Below are 25,097 nucleotides of genomic sequence, written 5' to 3' on the forward strand. Positions count from 1 at the left end.
AGCATGTAGTAGGGGGGGAGGTCCTTGTCAGCTTCTGTCACTCTTACTGCCTTTTGTTGGGGACTCTCAGTAGGCATTTGTTGGCAAACAGATTTCCCTAAAATTCTTTTTTTTTTTTTTTAAATATATTTTATTGATTTTTTACAGAGAGGAAGGGAGAGGGATAGAGAGTTAGAAACATCGATGAGAGAGAAACATCGATCAGCCGCCTCCTGCACACCCCCTACTGAGGATGTGCCCGCAACCAAGGTACATGCCCCCTGACCGGAATCGAACCCGGGACCCTTCAGTCCGAAGGCCGACGCTCTATCCACTGAGCCAAACCGGTTTTGGCTAAAATTCTTATAATTGTGGCCTCACTGCCTTCGTTCCCAGGCCAGAGGTTCGAAGTGCTGCCTCAACCTGAGTCTTTTGAGGAATTAGTGGTATAATTTGAGTTGTTTCTCATTTTGTCCACTGCTGGGTGAGGATTCCATTTTCTTGCATCAGCTAGTTATTGCTCTTTCATTTATTTAAAATTTAAAAAATATTTTTATTGATTTCAGAGAGAGAGAGAGAAACATCAATGATGAGAGAGGAACATTGATCAGCTGCCTCTGGCATGCCCCCACTGGGGATCAAGCCCGCAAACTGGGCATGCGCCCTGATTGGGAATCAAACCATGACCTCCTGGTTCATAGGTCAACACTTAACCACTGAGCAACACCGGCTGGGCAGTTATTGCTCTTTTATAATCCCAAAATCATTGCCTGCACTCCCTGTCGCCTTTTCTTGGTGGGTCAGAGCTGCTTTATAAGCTGATGGGATGTGGTTCTCAGCTCCAAAGCTTTTCCTGTCTTGATCATCAACTTCATTCAGACATAATTCTGCATGACTTTCAACTAGTTCTAGGTTCAGGTACATCTTCCTCAGGGAAGCTTACATTGTTCAAGATTTTGTAAAAGAATGTGCTCTGAGGCCTTGGTAGCTCAGTTGGTTAAAGCATCATCCGGATACGCCAAGATTGTGGGTTCAATTTCCGGTCAGGGTACATATAAGAATCAACCAAAGAATGCATAAATAAATGGAACAACAAAATTGATATCTCTCTCTCTCTCTCTCTCTCTCTCTCTCCCTCCCTCTCTTCCTCTTCCTCTTCCTCTTCCTCTTCCTCTTCCTCATCTCTCTCAAATCAATAAGTAAAAATAAATAAACTTTTAAATAGAATGTGCCCTGAGTTGTTGCTGAGGCTGAGAACTAATGGTTCCCGTGGGAAGCCCTTGAAGAACAGGCAGGGAAGGGATTATGGAATTCCCGATTCAGCCTTCTTTATGATTCTTTTGTTTCAGTGCATTGTCTTTTCTAGAAGACTGAGCCTCACTGACATTGTGACTTGAACCTAGGTGGTGAGACATGGGATGTAGTCTTTTTTTTTTTTTAAATATATATATTTTATTGATTTTTAACAGAGAGGAAGGGAGAGGGATAGAGAGTTAGAAACATCGATGAGAGAAACATCAATCAGCTGCCTCCTGCACACCTCCTACTGGGGATGTGCCCGCAACCAAGGTACGTGCCCTTCACCGGAATTGAACCTGGGCCAAACCGGTTTGGCGGGATGTAGTCTTGTATGTTGGTTGACGGTGCCCCCTCCTCCAATCTGTTACACTCCCAGAGTAGGAGATGACCTTAGGTAATCATGAACACAGGTATGAAAGACTGATCTAAGGATGAAGTTGGTCCTTAGCTGGTATAATTTTTCCTTTCAGGCTCCTGTGGCATTTGATGACATCATTTGTACTTGCTTCAGGAGGAATGGATGCTGCTGAGTCAGCAACAGAAGGAGCTCTGTGGTTCTGACAGGCTGGTGGCACCCCAGGGTGTGGGTTCACTTCCCCCCACCTGAGTGAGTCTGGATTGGCATTCCCGAGTGCATCCGACTGTGACATACTTGAGAATTTTATGGAATCCTACCATTTTTTTCCAGGCATCTTTATACTATTTATATCTGCTCAGTCCCTTTTCTAACTTACCTAACTTACCTTTTCTACCTGGTCATGATCACTCACTACCCTTTCTTTATTTTATTTTATTTTTTTAATATATTTTATTAATTTTTTACAGAGAGGAATGGAGAGGGATAGAGATTCAGAAAGAGAGAGGGATAGAGAGGTAGAAACATCGATCAGCTGCCTCCTGCACACCACCTACTGGGGATGCGCCCACAACCAAGGTACATGCCCTTGACCAGAACCGAACCTGGGACCCTTCAGTCCACAGGCCGACGCTCTATCCACTGAGCCAAACCGGTTAGGGCTCACTACCCTTTCTTTAAATTGGCCAAGAGAATTGGGGAAAATTGGGCTACACCATGATGCCTCAGGATATCCTAAGTTGCCAAATGGGAAGCCCTACCTGTGTTATGTTGGACTGCAAGGTGAATTCTGTTGCCCACAGGACACGAGGTAGAAAGAGTGTCAGACCTGGAGTGTGGAAATCTGTTCTCAGTCCCAGCTCTACCATATGACACTGGTGTGACCTTTTTCAGCCTTGCCTTCCCTCTTCATAGGATTGTCATAGAGGTTGAATAATATAAAACAACTTAAAATTTTGTGCCCATGTGGTTATCTTTCTATTTCCTGAATGTCCTTTCTCTGCTTCTATGGGTAGACTCTGTGTACCATGGACAGCGGCAATTGTATTTCAGGTGTGTGCTTGCATAGATACTATTTTCTGATTTCAATTTGATGGCCATCTGTCATGCCTGTCCTTTCTTCTTTTCATCTTGATCTGTGTCTAAGAGTTATGAGAATGACAGTCTTCGCTCTCTGTGGGTGGGGGGATTGTTGCTGGGTTGGGTCTTCTTCCTGTGCTAAAACACTTGAAAACCACTAATTCTTCTAAACCAGAAGTGGCAAGGTAGTAGCTCATGGGACAGATTAGGTTTGCAAATTATTTTATTTTTTTGCTTTCAACACTTTTGTTTGGCTTCTTAAAAAATATACTATATAAGTTATCAGTATTTAACCATTGGGAGTTTTCACAAAAAACTATGGATTTCTGGCTTCTCTTGAAAAATGGGATCGTCAGGCAGTGCTGGCCCTGCGTCCGCATGGTGGCCTCCTCCTGGAGTGGAGTAGCAGCTGTCCTGGTACATGGTTGGCCACACTTTTCTCAGTTGTGTTATGGCTCTGCTCCTTCTCAGCCTTTTAGTTTGAGCCTCTGTTCTGAACCAATAGTTTTCATACCTTGCTGTGCCCCTCATTGCTTTCACTGGTCCCTTTCTTTTAGGGGCCTCATGGATACCGGCATTTCTAAACCATTATGCTAAAATATTGAGATTTATATTTGCCTCCTTAACCAATTATCCTACAATGCTGAGAGGATGTCACAGACGGATCTTTCCTTAGTGTTGTGATCTAGATCCAAGATCTCAGTGCTTCTCTCTCTCTCTTCCTGACTCAGGACCAACTATTGCCAACCCAGAGCTGTTCTGTAAGTTTGAGCAAGGGTCCGAACCATGGCAAGGCAATGTCCAGGGCCAGAGGAATCTCCTGAGCCACCACCCAGGTGAGTGTGGACCTGCACCGGGGGCAGGGGGCTTAGCTGGAGAGAGGACTCCTGTCTCATCCTCTGCTTCTCCCTGTTCTCTACCAACTTACATATGAATGTTCCCCCCCTCCCCACCACCCCAACTTCACCATAACTAAAATATGCACATATCCCCTGGCATAAATTCCATGAAGGCATGACTTGCTCTTCTTCTTCTTTTTTTTAAAATATGTTTTATTGATTTTTTACAGACAGGAAGGGAGAGGGATAGAGAGTTAGAAACATTGATGAGAGAGAAACATCAATCAGCTGCCTCCTGCACACCCCCTACTGGGGATGTGCCCGCAACCAAGGTACATGCCCTTGACCAGAATTGAACCTGGGACCCTTCAGTCCTCAGGCCGACGCTCTATCCACTGAGCCAAACCAGTTAGGGCGACTTGCTCTTCTTTACTACTGTATTCCCAGTGCCAATGCCTGGCACATGGTAGTTGCACAATAGATAATCACTGAATAATGGATGGATGGATGGATGGATGAATAGTCATTTACTGAGTTCTAAGGATTTAGCTATGTTTCCCTCCTTTGATAAACCTGTCCTGTCCAGGGATTGGCTTGGTTCAAGCAGAGCCGGGCCATATGGTAACCTGTTACTGTGTAAGAGACTGAGTTAACCCAGCCCCTCCTGAGGGAGGAAAAGGGGGTGGGAACAAGTTCCTCTGTGAATTGAATCACAGAAGTTTGCTCTCCCGCATGATCTCTCTCAGATGGACCACAGGAGCCCTAGACTTCTTTTTTTTTTTTTTTTAAATCCTCACTTGAGGATATTTTTCTATTGACTTTTAGAGAGAGTGGAAGGGAGGGAGGGAGGGGGGGAGAGAGAGAGAAACATTGATGTGAGAGAGACACATCACTTGGTTGCCTCCTGCATGTGCCCCGACCCAGGCCAGGGATTGAACCTGCTACCAAGGTGTGTGCCCCTGACCTGGAATTGAACCCAAGACCCTTTGTGCTTGGGCTGGCGCTCTAACTACCGAGCAACACTGGTCAGGGCAAGCCCTAGACTTCTTGATACTATTTGTTTTGTTCTTCCATGCTTGACTCTTATTCGGAGTTTTGTACTCCTGGGTTAGCGCAGTTCCATAGACTGGTCTCTTAAGTTCTTGGCCCTGGGCATCAGAACTTACACTGATGCATAAAAAAATGTCTCCAGAGGAGTTTGAGTTGTCTAAGCAGCATTTCAACTAAGGAGCGAATAAAGAAACTTGAAGAAGGAAAATCTTAGTGAGGTTATGAGGGTTTCCACCTCTTTGAAGGGTTGTGGTGTAACAGAGGAATGGACTTTGTTTCTCTTGAGGGGTGAAGTAGCCCCTGCAGCATGCTTACTAGTAAATCATCAAATTCACATTTCCTTTTCAACTTGGACTGCGGAATCATGGAGCACTTGTAAACACTGCCACGGTTCTTCACACACGTTCTTTGGTGTAGTGATTTCAGTGCTGCTCTGAGGCTGGGGGAGCAGCCTGGTTGGACGCATCGTTGGGAGTGACATGTCCAGAGTCCGAGGGCTCTCCTGGTGTTGACCTCCCCCCAGGCCTTGACCGCCAGCGCAGTGTTTTCCTGTATAACTGTCCAAGGTAGAAGTTATACAAAGATGGATAGCAGCTTAAGGAAACTCTGGGACCAAAGCTGTCTTGATGCCTGTCTGTCAGAGAATACTGTGGAGGGGACTCCTGCTGAGTATGGAGTTGCAGTACAGGCAAACCTTGCTTTCTTGCACTTCACAGATGCTGCTTTTTTTTTTTTAATAAATTGAAGGCTTATAGCAGTCGTGCATTAAGCAAATCTATTAGCGCCATTTTTCCAACAGGCTCAGGTGATGGTTGGCTTTTTATTTATTTTTATTTTTATTTATTTCAGAGAAGGGAGAGGGAGAGAGAGAAATATCAATGATGAGAGAGAATCATTGATCGGCTGCCTCATGCACGCCCCACACTGGGGATCAAGCCCACAACCTGGGCATGTGCCCTGACCGGGAATCGAACTGTGACCTGCTGGTTCATAGGTCAATGCTCAACCACTGAGCCAAGCCGGCTGGGCGATGATTGGCTTTTTTTAAGCAATAAAGTATTCTTGAATTAAGGTACAGACATTTTTTAGACATAATGCTATTGCACATTTAATAGATTACAGTATAGTATAAACATAACTTTTATATGCACTAGGAAATAAAAAAATTTCTGTGACTCACTTTATTGCGATATTCACTTTCTTGCGGTGGTCTGGAACCGAACCCGCACTGTGTCTGAGATACAGCTACATTTGGCTTCAAATCTCTTTTTTGACCCTATGTTCTATTAGTTCAGTTTCTTATCTATAAATAAATTGGAAGTCCTGAAGATTGTGCCACTGTCTCGGGTTGCAGAGATCAAATTGCACCGATCTCCTTTTGGCCAGGTGTGTCTACCCTTTAAATTAAAAAAAAAACAACAACAAAAAACGTCTGCTTAAACCCACCTGATTTCCTCCTGGAGGCAGTAAGCTGGGCCTGGGAGCTGGGGGACTGAAGGAAGAGAATGCGGGAGAGGCTGTCACTTTGGTCTGTGTGATCTCCAGCTTTCGTAGTTGATGTGTCTATGATTGGCAGTGGCTCTGACTCTCGGACTTGAGGGCAATTCCCTTTGTCTCTTTTATCTAAAGGAAAAACCAAGATGGGCTACATGGAGGAAATGGACATGCGTGGGCCAGCCAGAGAAGCTGGACCGTACCTCCCCCCTCAGACGAAAGCCTGTCTTTCCCATTTCAGAGCAGAGAGTGGCACCATCAGGGAAGGCTGTGCAGGAAAATGCAGAAGGCCCTTGAAACCCCGGTCCATCCAGAGGTCCTGGTTTGCACAGTTCCCGTGGCTGGTCATGAATGAGGAGAAGACGGCTCTCTTTTGCTCCGCTTGCCGAGAACACCCCTCCGCCAAAGACAGACGGTCCCGACTGATAGAAGGCTATACAGGACCGTTCAAGGTGGAGACTCTCAAATATCATGCCAAGAGCAAAGCTCACCTGTTCTGCATCAGTGCTTTGGCAACACAGGACCCCATCTGGGCAGCCCGTTTCCGGAACCTCCGAGATGCCAGCCCAGATTATCCCATTCTGCAGCCCCCGGCGCCTCTGGGAGCCTATGGTGATACGGCCCAGCTCCTGCCCAGCTCTCAAGCTGAACGGGAGGAGCCTGGGGGGAATGGAGCACTTCCTGCATTGTATGTAGACTGCATTTCCCATGTGAGGCATAAAGAAACCGCCAGTGACGTCAGCAGCTCCTCCAACACTAACATTGTGCGTAATGACTCTGCTGAATCTTGCAGCCAGGTAATATGTTCATAATGGTTGCTGCATCTCCAGGGGAGGATTCCATACTGAGAACAACATATATTGTGTGATGATGATGAAGAAATTATATGAACTTACCTGCTACTAATGTTACCATAAGCTAAGATGCTTGTCATGCCTTAGGCATTGTTTTAAGTGCTCTCCATGAACTCTCATTTATTTAAGACAACAGCCCTATTATTATCATCTCCTTTTCGCAGATAACAAAACATAATTAGTGGGACAGAACATTCTAACTTCTGATAGCAGGGAAGCACCTAGACTCAGAATAGTAACCTTTATCCAGAATCCAAAACAACCACAGAACAACTGCAGCATGCTTACTAGTAAATCATCAAATTCACATTTCCTTTTCAACTTGGACTGCAGAATCACGGAGCACTTGTAAACACTGCCACGTCTCTTCACACACGTCCTTTTGTGTAGTGATTTTGGTGCTGCTCTGAGGCTGGGGGAGCAGCCTGGTTGGACGCACCGTTGGGAGTGACGTGTCCAGAGTCCAAGGCCTCTCGTGGTGTTGACCTCCCCCCAGGCCTTGGCCGCCAGCGCAGTGTTTTCCTCCCACTCCCTGCAGCGCTCGTGGGTCCTAGAAGACCCTAATTCTCGGTTTATTTTGTAATTTTCTAATTCTTTGGAAGGTTGGCCTGTGAGAAAACTGTTAACTGGAATCTTTGAGTAACTGGAACCCTCCCCATTTTTCACTGTTCCATATAAGTAGGATTTTGCTACAAATCTTTGTGAGATCCTCTAGTACACCAAGGAGCACAGCTCAGACGTTCCTCGTATCTAACATCGGAAGGGCCCAGCTAAAGTTAATAAGCTCAAATTTTTCCAGAATCCAGAAAAGTGTCAAGACTTATTTCTCTTCACATTCATGTTCCTTCTAGTTTTTAGATTAGAAGCTAATAAACAGGCCAAACCTCTTATAACCTGAATTCCTGTAGCAGTAAAGCGTGTGTAAGCCTAGTCACATCTCTCGTTGCTTTTTACTCCTTCCTTTCCACGCCAGTGGGAAATTCCAGCAGGTGCTCCTAGAGGCAGAGGTCACCTTAGTAGTCATGGCTGAGTAAGGACACCCCTCAGGACTGGAGGAGACAGGGTGCAGCCATAAGGCTCTACCAAGACCCCTATTCTTCCAGCATGTTCATATTTCCTCCCAGGAGACCCTGGGATCCCACTGAGACTCATTTGGTTCTTACTCACTAATTCCAGGCCTCATGAATTTGCTTTAGTCCGATGGATAAACTAGTTCCTCAGAGCACATCTGGCCTCTTGGCGAGCTTCCTAGGAAACGCAGGCCCTGAGAGGCACCCGAAAGTGTCATGCCAGTGTCTGACGCAAGAGGCGCACCGAGTGACTGCTGCTCTCTGTTGCAGGAGCTCCCGGTGGTGTTTGAGGAGGTGGCAGTGTATTTCACCCGGGAGGAGTGGGGCGTGCTAGACCAGCGGCAGAAGGAGCTGTACAGAGACGTGATGCGGATGAATTATGAGCTGTTGGCCTCCCTGGGTAAAGATGCATGTAGACCTTTGTTCACCACCATCATTTGACGTGAGCAGCCCACAAGGGCACTGTGGCTGTGGTCATCTTCCCACTTCCGCCCTTTCCGTGGTCACAGGCAGAGAAGGAGTCTATCTTCCGCACCTCAGAACTCGCCTTGCTTTGGGATATACTGTACTTTGTCACCTCTGCACCCATCTGTCACCCGTCCTCCACCAGACATTTACTGAGTACCTACTATGTGTCTGGTGAATCTGACCTCGTTCTTCTTCCAAGGTCTGAGCAAGGTCTCTGCTTTCGAGAGGCTGGCGGGTTTTGGGGAGAGACAGATACTTTAATAAGAAACTGTAAAATAACACAAGCTCCATAAGAGGTTCAGGCCCTGGCCGGTTCGGCTCAGTGGATAGAGCGTCGGCCTGCGGACTGAAGGGCACGGTCAAGGGCACGTACCTCGGTTGCAGGCTTCTCCCTGGCCCTGGCCCTGGCCCTGGCCCTGGTCAGGGCGTGTGCAGGAGGCAGCCAATCAATGCGTTTCTCTTTCTGTCTTTCCCTCTCCATTCCACTCTCTCTAAAAATCAATGGAAAAATATCCTCGGGTGAGGATTTAAAAAAAAAGAGGTTCAGGAAAAGTGTCGAGGGCTGCTAAAAAGAGTGATTTAATTTTCCTGGGCAACAGAGGGAGAGATTAGCAAAGTCTTCACCAAGTATGAGTTGTTTTAACTGAGTTGAAAATGAGCTGGACAGGGAGGTGGAAGGACATCTAGACATGACAGTGGGAGGGGACAGCGTGAGCAAAGGCATGGAGGCAAGAAAGGGCCTCTAAGTGTATTGTGTCCTCCACTTCGTCTGTGCCCAGGCTGCCTTATCTTTCCAGGGGCCAGCAAGGGTTGGTGGCCAAGTGGCCCAGGTGTCACTAGACTAGGCACTGGAGAATGATGAAGGTCATAGTGTTTCTTACCTTCCCAGAACATATCTCCTCCATCTGCTTCCTGTTCTTTTTCTGTCAAGCACCCAAGGTTCTCATGCATCAAAACAGAAAGACAACTTTTCATGTTGTCTTTTACTTCTTTTTTTTTTATTAGCACTTACAGAACAGGCTGCTGAGCATAACTTAGGAATTCCAGCAGCGACTAATGCTTTAAAAATCACTATTAGTTTATGTTTTGGGCATACAATGTATATAGATGTAATTTTGTGACATCAATAGTCAATAGGGGTAAAGGAGATGAAGCTGTAAAGGAACAGCATTTTTGTGTGCTATTGAAGTTAAGCTGGTATAAATTCAAATTAGAATGTTACAACTTTAGGATGTTAAATGGAATCCCCATAGTAACCAAAAAGAAAATAGTTATAAAATATACACAAAAGGAAATGAGAAAGGAATTTAAACATTTCACTACAAAAAGTCAACTAAACACAAAATAAGACAGTAATCCTGGAAATAAGGGACAAAATAACTATAAGGCATAGAGAAAACAAATAGCAAAATGACAGAAGCAAGTTCTTCCTTATCAGTAATCACTTTAAAAGTAAAAGTGGATCAAATTCCCAATCAAAAGACAGAGATTGGTAGAATGGATGAAAATGCATATTCCAACTATATGCCATCTATAAGAGATTCACTTTATATCCAAAGACACAAATAGATTGAAAGTTAGCTGATGGATAAAGATAATTCCATATAAATAGTAATCAAAAAAAGGCAGGCATGGCTCTATTAATACCAGACAATGTAGACTTTAAATTAAAAAAGGTTGCCAAAGACAAAGAATAACATTATATGTTAATAAAAAGTTGAACACAGCAAGAAGATATAACAATTAGAAACTGTTATGTGCCTAATGACAGACTATCAAAATATATGAAACAAAATACAGAATTGAAGAAAGAAATAGAAAGTTCTACAGTAATTGTTGGAGACTTTAGTGTTCCACTCACAATAATGGATGGAACAACCAGACAGAGATAAATTAGGAAATGGAGATGTAACACAATAAATCAACTAGTCTAACAGATATATACAGCGCACTCTACCCAACAACAGCAAACACATTCTTACATACATGTGGAACATTTTCCAGGACAGACCACATGTTAGGCCAAAAAGAACAATGCTGAGGGACTCACACTTCCTGAATTTAGAACTTACCACAAAGCTACAGCACTCAAAGTAGTGTGGTACTGACATAAAGACAGACTATAGACTAATGGAATAGAATAGAGAACCAAGAAATATAACCTCATGTATATGGTCAGATGATTTTTGACAAGGGTGCCAAGACCATTCAATGGGGAAAGGATAGTCTTTTCAGCAGTTGGTCCTGGGAAAAATAGACATCCACATGCAAAAGAATGAAATTCAATCCTATCTAAACCATATAAAAATTAAGCCAAAATGTATCAAAGACCTAAATGTATGACATAAAAAACTCAGAAGAAAACACAGGACAAATGCTTCATGACATTGTATTTGGCAGTGATTTCTTGGATATGATGCCAAAGCACAAGTAACAAAAGAAAAAGTAGACAAATTGGACTTCATGAAATTTAAAATTTTTGTGCATTGAGAGATACTGTCAACAGAGTAAAAAGGTAACTCAGAATGGGAGGAAATATTTGCAAATCAAACATCTCATAAGGAATTAATATCCAGAATATATAGATAGCTCTTAAAACTCAGCAACAAAAAGCCAAATAACCTAATCTTTAAAAAATGAACAAAGGACTTGAATAGACATTTCTCCAAAGATATACAAATGGCCAATAAGCACATGAAAAATGCTCCACATCACTGATCACTAGGGAAATGCAAGTAAAAACTACTGTATTGAGATACCACCTCACACCCACCAGGATAGCTACTAGCCAAAAAATAAAGAACTGCAAGTGTTGGTGAGGATGTGGAGAAATTAGAACCCTTGTGCACTGTTGGTGGGGATGTAAAGTGGTACAGTCATTGTGGAAAACAGTGGGGAGTTCCTAAAACAATTAAAAATAGAATTACCACATGATACAACATTTCTACTTATGGGATTGAAAACAGGTTGTTGAAGATAATATTTGTACAACAATGTTCATAACACTGTTATTCACAATAACTAAAACATGTAAGCAACCTAAGTTCCCGTTAACGGATGAACAGCTAAGCATAATGTGGTCTATCCATACAATGGAATATTATTTTAGCCTTAAAAAGGAAGGAAATTCTGTAGTCTGCTACAATGTGGCTGAACCCTAAGGACATTACTAGTATGCTAGTTGAAATAAGGTAGTCTCAAAAAGATGGATATTGTTTGATTACCTGTAGCTGAGATACTTAGAGTAGTGAAAATCATAGAGACAGAAGTAGAAAGTAGAATGATGGGTACGGGGTTCTTGGTTTGGGCGATAGGGATGTAATTATTTAGTGGTATAGAGTTATAAGATGAAAAGAGTTCTGGAGATGGATGGTGATCATGGTTGAATAATATGAATATATTTAATATCTCTGCACTGAACACTTAAAATAGTTAAAATGGTCAATTTTCTGTTACATATATTTTACCACAGGGAAAAGAAAAAAGAAAAAGGAAATAATGCCTTGATAACTAAAGACAAAGAAGGGCTGACAAATGGGACCTAAGATACATGCCAACTAAGTGTAGCTTATGATCCTGGATTTGGTGCTGGCCTGGGAAAAATAGACATATAGATAGCTACACAGGACATTTCGAGACAATTGAAGAAACGTAGTTGTGGACTGTGGATTAGATAGTAGTAGTATATCAATGTTCTATTTTCTGATTTTGATCTTTATACTTTGGTTATATAAGTCATGCTAGTTTTCAGTTGCCACCCAACAAATTATCACAAAGTTAGTGGCTAAAAACACCCTTTTATTGGCTCACAGTTGTGTAAGTCAGACGTTCACCTGGGCTCAGCTGGGTTCTTCCCTTAGGGTTGCACAAGCTGGCAAAATCCAGTCCCTTTGGTCGTAGGACCGAGGTTCCGGTTTTCTTGCTGGCTGCTGACCAGGGGTCCTTCTCAGCTCCTAGAGGCTGCTGTCAGGTCCTCTACCTGTGGCCTCCAGCCTCAGGCCAACAACAGTGTGTCAGATCCTCCTGGCACTTTGAAGTTCTTCCCTGCTTGTAAAGGGCTGATGTGATTAGGGTAGGTCATTGCCATGTAACATAACATAATCATGAGTGTAATATTGTGTTCACAGATTCCATTACACTCAGGGGCAGAGGTTAGGCAGGAGCTCCTGTTAGAATTTTGCCTACCCTGTAAGAGAATGTCCTTTTTCTTGAGTAATGCACATGGAAGTATTTATGGATAAAGGGGGTGTGAAAACAATTTACTCTCAATGGTACAGAAAAATATTGTGTGTGTGTGTGTGTGTGTGCGTATATAATATACATATATATAATTTATATATTATACATATACAGATGGTCCCTGACTTACAATAGTTTGACTTAAGATTTTTCAATTTTATGCATTTAGTAGAAGCTGCAAAAGCAATATGTATTTAGTAGAAGCTGTATTTTGAATTTTGATCTTTTCCCGAGTGAGCGATATTCAGTAAGATACTCTCCCATGATTCTGGGCGGCCACATCTCCCAGCAAACCCCCCGATCATGAGGGTAAACAGTGTCTACCCTAAATACAGTATGCTGTGTGGCCAGTGATTTCTGGATAGTGTGTTCTGAGCACATTTAAAGTAGGTTAGCTAAGCTATGATGCAAGAACATGATAAAGCAGACGGGACAAAATTAATGATTGGAGTTTTCTGTATTATTATTGTCGAATTTTTCTATAAGTTTTAAATGATAGCAAAATTGTACAAAAACACAATGAGGAAACAGAAGTCTGGTCCTGGTGTAGTAGTCAAAATTTTGGACTTCATTTCAAGCTAAAATTTCTTGCCTCTCCTACCTGAACCTGCCTCAAGTCTAGACCTGAATCTTGCGGTAGGAAGAAGGGAGTTCTACCCTCCAGCTTGTTCCAGGACCTCTGCCACTACCTGGGTGGGAACGCTGGTGGGTGGGTGGGAGGAGAGGTACGAGAAAGGTTCTCCCTGGCTCCCATGTGAACAGCTGCAGGCAAAGTCCCTTTAAGTGGCTCGGGTCTCTTCTCTTTTCCTGTGGGGCCCACGTCTGCAGGGACCATGGGAAACACATATCCTTTGCTCCAACAAACCCTGGGAAAGTAGGCTCTTCCAGAATGGCCACCACAAGGGAGCCCATCAGCCAGTTTCTGCCTTAGTCTTTTTCAGGCCTGGATTCATGAGTAGCCCCGTAGCCCCAGGAGATACAGGTCCGGTTGTCGTTCCCACTAGGCTTAAGGTCAGGGGAAAGTAGCCTGCCCCACTCCTCCCCATGGTAGTATGTGGAGGAGGCTCACAATGCACTTGACAGCTCTTTCCAGAAACATCTCCAATATCCAGCTCCCTGACCTTGTCACTCCAAGTGCTTTGATTCCCTCTTTGAGGCGAGGGCGTGGGTTACGGCTCAGTGTTTTAGCTTCCCTCCTTCCCAGTTAGGCTTCTGTGTCTAGCTTTGGAATGGGGATAGTTGGCTTCTATTTTGGGGGGGCCTTCAGCCAAAACAGGCAGACAGAATCACACTTGACTATCCTGTTGCATATGTTTATTGCTCTTCCTGATTTATTGATTTTAGATATTATCTATTGATTCCTACTGTGGAAGATGAAGATATGGTCCTCTTACCTCACCCCCGCCCCCCCACCCCCCTTCTCTTCCCTCCATCCTCTCAGAACAGGTACACCACACTTTTTGGTTAATTCAGTGTGAACTGTTTATGATTATATATGATTTACTTCTGATCAAAGTGGCATATTATATTTCCTTTGTTGTAGGATTTTCCCCTGGAATTGAATTTCTTTCTTATTTTTTCTTTTGCCAGTTTTCTGTCCTGTCACCAGTTCTTCTGAAACTCTCCAGTGAAATTCCACTCCTCTGAGGAGCCTTTCCCCCAAGATCAAACTCCAGTGACCGATCCGCTTCACTCTCGGTCTGGAGACTGCTGTCGCGGGTCTTTCATTGCCTCTGCTCTGTCTAAACTCGTGATCGTCCAGGCCTGCCGCGTAGCTGTGGCCTCACACTGTCCTTTGTCTTTCCCCTATTTCCTGGATCTGTCTCTTCTTTCAGGTTAGGTCTTTGCTTTGTTGGGGCACATCCTCCAGTAACTTTCTAAGAAAGTGTGCATGGGAAGAAATATTTTAAGACTCTGCATATCAGAAAATGCCCTCGCAATTGATAATTTGGGTTGGTATAGAATTCCAGGTTGGAAATAATTTTCCTCAGCATTTTGAAAGCATTGCTTTTAGGTCTTACAGGTGCTATTGAGAAATATAAATGCCTTTTATTCCTAAATCTTTGAACACAGTCTGTTTTTATATTCTTTTTAAGATCTATTCCAGGGTTCTGAAGTGTGGAAACTTACTTTTTCCAGTTTGGGGAAAAATTCTTTTATTATTTCTTCATACCTATTTTCTCTCTTTCTTCCAAAAAGTCCTAATTGTTAGATATTACACTTTTTAAGTTAAACCTCTAGTTTTGTTTTATTTTTCTCTTTTCCCCCTGTTTTCTGCTTCTAACTTTTTTGTTCTGCTTCCTTAGATAGTTCCTCGATTTTATTTTCTAACAATTCCTTTTAATTTTTTAAAATTTCTTCTGTCACATTTTAAATCTAAGAGCCTTTATTGCTCTTTTCATGGATGACTATCATGCATTTTCTCTTTGGGATTATTAATCCTACTTTGTCTTTTTTGAAGTTCTGTTTTGCATTATCTCTACTTTCTTCCATCCTTTTTCCTAGTTGTTTTATGTTAGAGGCTTGTCTTAAATAAATAAATATCATTAGGTTAATACATATTTAAGAGTAAAGCCTTAAAAAAAACTGTGTGGAAATCTTTGTGTGCATGGCTGGGGCTCATGAAGGGGTACGCTTCACTGTAGGGTGACCAGTTGTGAACCTGGATGTCTCACTGACGTGCCCACAGAAGTCAGTCTGCATAGGTTTTTGGCGGAGGAAGAGGGTGGGGAGGGGGCAATTCAGTTTCTTCAAAGAAAACTCTTCCAGTCCCCTGCTTGGAGGGTATAGGCTGAACCAGTGGTCTTGGAGCAGAGGAACACACCTTCCAGAATCTGGACTGTCTTCATCTCTTGTCTGTATTGCAACCTTTCTTCACCTTTCTTCCACTCCCCACTATCCCAGGGTCCCAGCCTTTCTGGTTAGGTTTCCTATAGACTCGATCTCTCTTCTCCTTGGGTGAGGGTGGTGGTGTGTACTGGTTTCCTGGAATGGGTGAGAGGACCTGGGTGGAGTTGGTCTGTGTAGACTTTGAGTTGGCCCCATGTCCTCCCATCCCTTTCCCACCACCTTTTACTGCACCTGGGGCCTCCGGGTCCTAAACCTTCCAGGGATTCTATGGCCAAATTCATATCCTCCTCCTTCACCCCTTCTGCCAGCATTTGGTGTTCAGCTGTTATCTTTCTTGCTCTTTTATCTTTCCATCTTTGAAAAATGTACTCATATTTCTAGTTCAATGTTTCTCTTGGGCTTATGCCTTGTTTTAAGCAGGATATGTGTTCAACCCACCATACTTTAATACTTTATTATATTTTTATTAATAGTAAATACCTGGATACATATAGGCACATATAGTAAATATACATATATTTAATCACCTAAACGTTGATTAGTGAAAGTAATCTCCCCGTGACCTCGTCTTTTGCTCCTCCCCAGCAGCCCCACAGCCATCAGTTGTCTGTATGTCCTTCCAAAGAAAGCTTATACACACATTCACATAGACACATACAGAAGCATGTAAGTGGACACTAAGGGATTTTATTTTAAATCAAGAAAGTGAGTTCTTTGTATACCCTTGAGGGATATTCACGTTTTAAATAAAGGGCAGTTTTTAACCCAAAGACATGAACCTCTTCTAGTCAGATTTTGGGTTTCATGGCAGGTGGTGGACATTTTTAAGGGGCCTTTCAAGTTCACAGGACAGTAGTTGGTGGCACTCTTCCACTTCTCGGCTGGCTTTCTTTATCGTCCTTGTCTTCTCTCTTTCTACTTTATCCCCCATGGTTCTTCCTATTTTCATGCTTTCCACTCAAGATGCCTTTGGCTGGCCCGTGGCCCATGGATCTAAGGAAGTTATTTATCCTGGCTGATGGATACACCCTACTCTGGGTACCTCTTGGGTTTTAAGAATAAATTGGCATCCTAGATGAATGGGCATCCATCATGCCTCTGGCTGAATAGACAATTAAGAGATAGACCCAGAGGCATCCCTGAATATTTCAGGAACCATAAATAGCTTTAGGCGAGCTACTTGACTTGATGGTCCATAGCAGTGACATCAGTATGACTCTTTGTCCTTGCAATAGGGCCCGTGGCTACCAAACCAGACTTGATATCAAAACTGGAGCATAGAGCTGCACCCTGGATCAAGGATCCAAAGGGGACGAAGTCGGGGAAAGGTCGTTCTCCAGGTGAGTATTGATCTACTGAGTTCTGGAGGGCACGTCCAGGGGCCCAGGTAGCTGTGGCAAGTCACACAGTGTTAGTTCAGCCATACTTCACTTGAGCCTATTGTGCACCAGGCCCTGTATCAGACTCTGGGTAGACAGAGATGAATATGAAATTAACCCTGCCCTCAGAGCGTAGAAAACTGGGAAACCAGGACAGTATGGAAATAATAAGGAACTCTGATGAGCAGAAGTGCTAAAGGGGCCTGTGGTTGAGCTGATGGGAGGAGGGGTGTGGGAGATGCTGGTTCTGATCAGCGATGTGCCCACAGGCCTGTGAGCCTCTACTCTCTCCCTCCTCCTCTGGTCTTTAGCACCGCTGGCCTGTGGGAGTTAGTTTTTTGCATATCTCCAGCAGTAACTTGTTGGCTCCTGTTTATACTTCTGTTCCTCTCTTCTTTCAAAGGCTCATAAGGACTTATGGATGGTTAACCTCATTTCTTTGTGATGCCTCAGAAGAGGATTAAAGCCACCTGTTTATCCAATAGCATCTATGGCCAAGGTGGTCAACTAAGCTTATTAGTAGCTGATGTCACATGATCCTGGGTCACTGTGTGGATAGAGAGGGGGAAGCTGGCTAAAGAGCCCACAGAGATTAGCAACCAATTCTTGACTTCCATAGATAATAATGGGGAAGCCAGTAGTGCTCTCTAGAAAGGTGGACCACATTCATCCTTTCTGCTTTGCATCAGGATACTTATTACATTGGGTGTCTTAGCTGATGGGAGACTGCAGAGTTCTGGGCAGCAAAATCAAGCAGTCTGATTTGCTCCCAAGGGAAAAAGAAGGTGGTGGCTGCCGGAGAGGCAGACACGCAGGCCTCGGCTGTGGAATCTGCGTTGCTTCTAGCTCCTCCCGTGGAGACATGTGCCTCCTACTGCAGATCCAGCCTTTGTGACGTGGAAGCAGATGGGCCTAGGAAAATCAAGAGGACTTACAGACCCCGCTCCATTCAGAGGTCGTGGTTTGGGCAGTTCCCATGGTTAGTCATTGACTCAGAAGAGACCAAGCTCTTCTGCTCAGCTTGCAAAGAAAAACCGAATCTCCACGACAGGTCATCACGGTTAGTCCAAGGTTACACGGGGCCATTTAAAGTGGAGACTTTAAAATACCATGAAGTCAGCAAAGCACACAAGCTCTGCGTCAACACTGTTGAAATTCAGGAGGACACCCCTCAGGCTGCCCTAGTCCCAGAGATCTCCAGTGACCTGATGGCCAACATGGAGCACTTCTTCAATGCAGCCTACTCCATCGCCTACCACTCGAGGCCACTGAATGACTTTGAGAAGATCCTGCAGCTCCTCCAAAGCACAGGGACCATGATTTTGAGCAAGTACCGGAACCGCACTGCGTGCACCCAGTTCATCAAATACATCTCCGAGACTCTGAAGAAGGAGATCCTCGAGGACGTCCGGAACTCCCCCTGCGTGAGCATGCTGTTGGACAGCTCCACCAACTCCTCAGACCAGGCCTGGGTGGCCATTTACTTCCGCTACTTTAAGGGGATGGAGCTGAAAGAGTCTTACATCACGTTGGCCCCGCTCTACAGTGAGACCGTGGATGGGTACTTCGAGACCATTGTCTCTGCACTGGATGAGCTGGACATCCCCTTCCGGAAGCCTGGTTGGGTAGTGGGTCTGGGAACCGATGGCTCAACCATGCTGAGCCACAGAGGAGGCCTTGTGGGAAAGTTCCAGGAGATCATCCCCCAGCTGCTGCCCGTCCATTGTGTGGCCCACCGGCTGCCCCTGGCGGTGGTGGATGCCTGTGGGGGCATTGATCTGGTGAAGAAGTGTGACCGGCACATCCGAACCATCTTCAAGTTTTACCAATCCTCCAACAAAAGGCTGACAGAGCTGCAGCAAGGTGCTGCGGCACTGGAGCAGGAAATCACCCGCCTCAAGGACTTGAATGCAGTCAAGTGGGTGGCCAGTAGGAGGCGCACACTGACCGTGCTCATCTTGAGCTGGCCTGCCCTGGCTCGGCACCTCCAGAGTGTGGCAGCGGCCGGGGGCCAGATTGGGCACAGGGCCAAAGGCATGCTGAAGCTCACGAAGAACTTCCATTTCATCAAGTTCTGCCACTTCCTGCTGGACTTCCTGAGCATTTACAGGCCGTTGTCCGAGGTGTGCCGGAAAGAAGTGGTGTTGATTACGGAGGTGAACTCCACGCTGGGACGGGCCTATGTCGCTCTGGAGACCCTCCGTCACCGGGCGGGGCCCAAAGAGGAAGAGTTCAACGCCAGCTTCCAGGATGGGCAGCTGCATGGCATTTCCTTAGACAGAACGGAGGTGGCAGAGCAGCGTTTCCGGGCGGACAGGGAGAGAGTGATCCTGACAGGGACTGAGTACCTCCAGCAGAGGTTTGACACACACCGTCCCCCACAACTCAAAAACATGGAGGTGTTTGACACCACGACCTGGCCCAGTGGCACGGAACTGGCCAGTTTTGGGAATGATGATATCCTTGCCCTTGCCAGGTACTTTGAGCTCTCAATGCCCCCAGGGTACAGCGAGCACGCCCTCCTGGAGGAGTGGCAGGGCCTGAAAGCCACGGCCAGGAACCTGCCGCTCTCCATGCTGTGTAAGAGCGCCCTGGCCCAGCACTGCCGCTTCCCCTTGCTGAGCAGGCTGGTGGCAGTGGTGGTCTGTGTGCCCGTCTCCACCTCCTGCTGTGAGCGTGGATTCAGTGCCATGAACCGGATCAGGACCGAAGAGAGGACCAAGCTCTCCAATGAGGTGATCAACATGCTCATGATGACAGCAGTGAATGGTGTGGCAGTCACCCAGTATGACCCGCAGCCCGCCATCCAGCACTGGTACCTAACCTCCTCGGGCCGGCGCTTCAGCCACGCCTACACCTGCGCCCCGGTGCCACCCCATTCCTATGCAAGTAAGTCTACATGGTAGAGTTCATGGAGGGGGAACACGGTGGAAGGGAATCTCATCTTCCCAGGCCCGTGAGCAGGAGCATCTGATAAAATCAGCCATCACAATGGGCTTGGCCTGAGGTATTGCTGAGCTTCTGTGTGTGCCCAGCCATTCACTAACCAGTGGCTGCCTGGGATCTGACCCCTGCCCTCAAGGTGCTTATGATCCACTAGAGAGGCAAGAGGCCCTCACTGTAAGCACAGATACAGTGCTAAGAGCACGAACTTCCGGCCCGCTAACCAGTGTGTGACTTTGGGCAAGTTAATCATTCTGTGCTTTGTTTTTCATCAGTAAAGTGAATTAATACATGTCAAGTGCTTAGAACAGGGACCAGCAAGCAGTGCCGACTATTGGGAATACCCAGATGACTGGACCAGTTGGGGCAGCAACATCACATTCTGGATCGGCTATGCAGAGTTGGAAGGTTGGAGAGGGAGGAGGTCAGTGCAGGTCAGAGGGCTGTGGAGAAGGTGCTGGTGAAGAAGGTGGGGGTGGTCCAGGCAGGGGGGCAGTCCTGAGGGCATGCACTGCCTACTGGCCTGGAGGCGGGTCCAGGGACAAAACTTGATGGGGATGTTACTGGAAGACTGAAGCAAGAAACTTTTTGCAGGTGGTCACTGAAAACCAAAGTAAACACGATAGTTATGGAGGTTCCCTAGGCTTTTCATGGTTTATTTAACAGAGAAAGAGCTGTGATTTGTCTCTTGATGGCTCTTCCAGCTGGTTTCCTGCCATTGCTTCTTTTCTCTCTCTCTCTCTCTCTCTCTCTCTCTCTCTCTCTCTCTCTCTCTCTCATTCTCACCTGAAGATATTTTTCCCATTGATATTTTAGAAAGAGTGGAAGGAAGGGATGGGGATAGAAAGAGAGAGAAGCATTTATGTGAGAGAGACACATTGATTGGTTTCCTCACACACATGCCTGACTGGGGCCCTGGATCAAACTTGCAACCCGGTACATGCCCTTGACCGGGAATTGAACCCGTGACCCTTTTGTGCATGGGCTGATGCTCTAAGCACTGAGAAACACCAGCCAGGGCTTCTGCTCTCATTTCTCACCTCTGCATCTGTAGTCGGCAGCAGTGGACTGGGTCTCAGGGTTGACAGAGGCTCTGTAGGAAGCAGGGTGGCCCTGACCTGTAGCTGGGTGGAGGGGAGTCCTTCATCCCAGCATTTGTTGTCGTGTCCAGCCCTGTGGGGGAGGAGACAGAGATGCTACCAGCTGTGCCCTTCTGCAGGTGGTTCTCCTGGGGACACAGGGATTTGTACATCTGAAGCAAATAGCGAACCCTACCAGATCTTATATGATAAAGCTTTCCCAGGCGGGCTTTCTCAGCCTCAGCACTGTTGACATTTGAGGCCAAATAAATCTTTGTGAGGGCCTGTCCTGTGGGTGGTGGGTCTTCAGCAGCATCCTTCGCCTTTACCCGTTACATACCCACTGGATACCCGTAGTACCCTCCTGGTTGTAGCAACTAAGTATCCTCAGACTTCAAGGGACAAACAGCCCCTAGGGGAGGTCCTGTGTCCCAGCGTGGGCATAGATCAGCCTGCAGCCCTAGTCATGTCTCTGGTCTGTGCTGCCACCGTATTTTTCCACTGGATACACCTTGGGGTGCAGTTGGCAGTGGGAAGGGGATCCTCATATACTGTGTTTTCCCCAAGTCTGATGGTGCCTTCTCTTTCCTCCCACTTGAGGGGCGGTGCTCAGGACGGAGAAGATGGGAGCACGCCATGTGGAGGAGGCCGTGACCCAGAAGCCACCCATCCATCCTACGGGAACGGGTGGAGATCCTGAAGACTGCCTCATGGACCCTCCTGACAGGCTCCTGTACCCCCACACCAGTCAGGAGGCCCCTGTGCTGTCCTGATACAGGCTCTGCAGGAGCAGGAATCCTAGGATTGCCTTGGAGACCCCTACCCTGCCCCTTGTGGTTGTGCTGACAGGCTCTGTGCCCTAGAATCTTCCTTTGGTAGGGACTCTAAGAACAGGAAGTGGGCAGTGACAAGGTAGTTACACCCACATGCCAGAGAGGCAGGGCCATCAGGAGGTGCACAGCTTGTTCACCTCTAAATGGAGCAGGGACAGCACTGACATATGCAGAGGCTCTTATCTCAAGTTCATGTTTCAGGTGCTTCAGGAAATAATCCCATTGTGAAAGATTTCACCCCATATTCTAGTGGCAAGAGGATTTTTCTGAAGTGGGAGCGACTACTGGGGGTGGGAACTTAAAGGAGCACCCCAGCCCCCTGGAACGTTGGGGAGCATTCCAGTGGGGCTGTCCACAGCCTCGGTGGCCTGGGAAGACACTGGGTGAGGGGCAGAGGATGAGCAGGCTCCAGGCTCAGCTGGCCTGGCTCTGGGATGTCACCCTGGCTCTATGACAAGCAGGTACAGCCTGATTTCAAAATGGGAAACTCATCAGAGAATCTCTCTACCTCCTCCTAGGACCGTCCTTTAGGGTGAGACAAGCAAAGCCCTTTGCACAGAGCGCTCCAGAGAGCTCCTCCTGTGGCTCCAGGCCAGTCGAGAGAAGCATCTCCCTGGAGCGAGCCAAGCCCGTGCGTCCCACCCAGTCCCACAGTTGCGGCCCTTGAGTTTGACCTGCATCATGCTGGAGTGCCTTCCTAAGCAGCAAACTGGACCAGGTTGCCCTCAGGAGGCTGGGATCCGGTCCCTGCTCTACTACAGGCAGTAGTTCAGCCATGATTAATCATTCCTCTCTGCTGTGCCTCAGTTTCCCCCTCCATTAAGTAGCAGAGAGTCCATGTGCCTGCTGGTCCCCAGCCTGACACAGAACTGGCACATGACAGTGCATCCACCTACCTGCAAGACAGCCCTCGGACTGCACAGAGGGGACTCGGCTGCTTTCAGCCTTTGTTGTCATCCTCTGTCCCGTCACCCATGTCTTTACTGTGGGAAGAGGTGCTCCTAAGATGTGCCATCGGCATGACGGTCTAGTCCCGTGGTCGACAAACTGCGGCTCGTGAGCCACATGTGGCTCTTTGGCCCCTTGAGTGTGGCTCTTCCTCAGCCTTAGGAGTACCCTAGTTAAGTTAATAACAATGTACCTACCTATATAGTTTAAGTTTAAAAAATTTGGCTCTCAAAAGAAATTTCAATCATTGTACTGTTGATATTTGGCTCTGTTGACTAATGAGTTTGTCGACCACTGGTCTGGTCCATTCTTCCCAACATTGCTCTGGGGATTCAGCCTGGGACGCCTTGGGGTGCTTGTGAAATATGCACCCAGACCTGCTTGCTCAGACCCCCAGGCCTGGGGCTCAGGGCCTGGCTGTAAGGTCCCCCCGGAACTTGTGTGCCCACTCCAGGCACAGAAGGGCACCCGCACTGTGAGGTTCCTGCGTGCTCTTGCCCATCTGCCCTTCTTCCCCAAAGTAAAACACTTTCCTTCCAGGCAGCTTCCTTCAGCAGGCTCCTCGGCTGCTTCTCTGGCTGGAGATGGTGTGTCCGGTCCTGCCTACCTAACCACTGCCGGGACCGGGGGCAGGGCTTCTTTGCCCCCGCCTTGCTTGTTCAGGCTCCTTGCTGGCCTTGCTGCCGGCCCCAGCTGGGGTCCCTGCTCTGCTGCAAGTCTAGGTGGTCTGACCCTCAGCCAGCCGTCTGCCCACTCCCCCCTCCTTAAAGGTGCTGAGAGCCCCTGCAACGCTAGTATCTGAAAGGCTCACTAGATGGCTGACCCCTGGTTCCCAGGATTCTGACTCCTTGTCTCCCCACCCTTAGCACTTAGCCTTTGTGCCAGGAATTCTGCTCTCACTTTCTGCCTTGAACCTGTGGAAATGTCTCTTCCTGCCCTTGGGGCAGGACCTTGAGGGCCAAGATGGAGACCACTCACACAAGTTTCTGTGTGCAGTTCGGGAATCTGCCCCAGGCCAGGTACTGTGGGGTGAACTGGTAGGATGGAAGCGAGAAAGGCCCTCAAAAGTGGGGGTTGTAGTTCCCCCCTTATCCATAGGAATTCCGAATTGAGGTGACTTTCCTGCAAGGGCTTTTCCCGTGGCATCTTCCAGCCTCTAAATCCTCCGAGCAAGATTTAGTCCTGCGGGCAATGCTGCATGTGGGTTCCATGCACTTCCCGATGCAGGTCTAGATGCTGACGTGGAGGCCAGCTGGGGACACCCTGCCTTGCCACTTCTGTGCTCTGAGCAAGCTTCCAGGGCCAGCCTGTGAAGAAGCCGGACCCCTCAGAAAGGCTGGCCCAGGGCTGAAGTGTGGCGAGCGCCTTTAGGCCGTTCCCGGAGACCTGTTGCCGGGCCAGCTCATTTCATTTCAAGAGAGCTGCTGGGTTTCAGACCCCAGGGCCTGGCTGTCCCTGGATTGGAGAGGCTTCCTGTTTTTGCCTCACAAGCAACCAAGCTGAAGGGCATTGGGGATAGAAGGAGCAAGTGCTCCACCTTTGCCCAGGGTCCTGGACAAGCCTCCACCCTCCTCTCCTACCTGTAATCTTCATGGCAACTCCATGTTCCCATCCTGGCCTTCCCCACCCACCCACCGCGCCCCATGACTGACCTGAATAGCCAGCGCAATAACTGACAGGAGGGTGAGAGCCAGAGACCAGGTGGGGGCCGGAGGAGCCTCAGCCTTGCCCCCCCCGCGGGATACATTAGACTCTAATGATTAGAGAGCATAGGACTACTGGACTGTTGCTTCTCTCCCAAGCCCAGGCGTGCTCAGTGTTGAGCAGGACAGTGTGAAGATTGGCCAATTCCCGCATCCAGGTGTCTGCCAGCCAAGGACTCAAGGTGGGGGGGGGGGGGGGGGGGGGAAGGATAACTGGCCAAACATTATCCCCTTTAGCCTTCCTTTCACATTTAATGATTCATTCTTAGCATTTTCAGCATTTACTATAGGAACATAAATTTAAGTACTCTCGACAGGTCACATATTTTGTCATTTACTGAAAGAAAATGGGAAACCAAAACCAGCTAGCCACACTCACTTTCTAGGTTAGAAATCGCTTTACTTGTACATGAGTTTTCACAATACATTTAGAAATCTGAAATACATATTTAATTTAAAATACTTTTAAATTAAATATCTATTGTCACATTACTGTGATTTTAAAAATTTCAGCTTAGAAAGGGTTTACTAAGCCCAGCCAGTGTGATTCCCGTTGTTGAGCATTGACACATGAACCGGTAGATCATGGGTTTGATTCATGGTCTGGCCACTATTCCAGGTTATAGGGCTCATTC

General features: G+C 46.7%; 1 protein-coding gene across 1 annotated transcript in view; it reads left to right on the top strand.

Annotated features, from left to right (window-relative positions):
• ZNF862 (zinc finger protein 862) overlaps positions 1–23,709 on the top strand; it is a 26,033-nt gene extending 2,324 nt beyond the window's left edge. Inside the window, exons 2-7 of the mRNA XM_023751061.1 lie at positions 3,445–3,549; positions 6,232–6,893; positions 8,291–8,420; positions 16,813–16,917; positions 17,731–19,845; positions 21,579–23,709. Of these exons, the coding sequence (XP_023606829.1) occupies positions 6,243–6,893; positions 8,291–8,420; positions 16,813–16,917; positions 17,731–19,845; positions 21,579–21,751 (3,174 nt within the window). The 5' untranslated portion in view covers positions 3,445–3,549; positions 6,232–6,242 and the 3' untranslated portion in view covers positions 21,752–23,709. The remainder of the gene's footprint in view (positions 1–3,444; positions 3,550–6,231; positions 6,894–8,290; positions 8,421–16,812; positions 16,918–17,730; positions 19,846–21,578) is intronic.
• Positions 23,710–25,097: the final 1,388 nt, after the last annotated feature.

Source organism: Myotis lucifugus, unplaced genomic scaffold (assembly GCF_000147115.1).
Source record: "Myotis lucifugus unplaced genomic scaffold, Myoluc2.0 scaffold_18, whole genome shotgun sequence".
NCBI lineage: Eukaryota > Metazoa > Chordata > Mammalia > Chiroptera > Vespertilionidae > Myotis > Myotis lucifugus.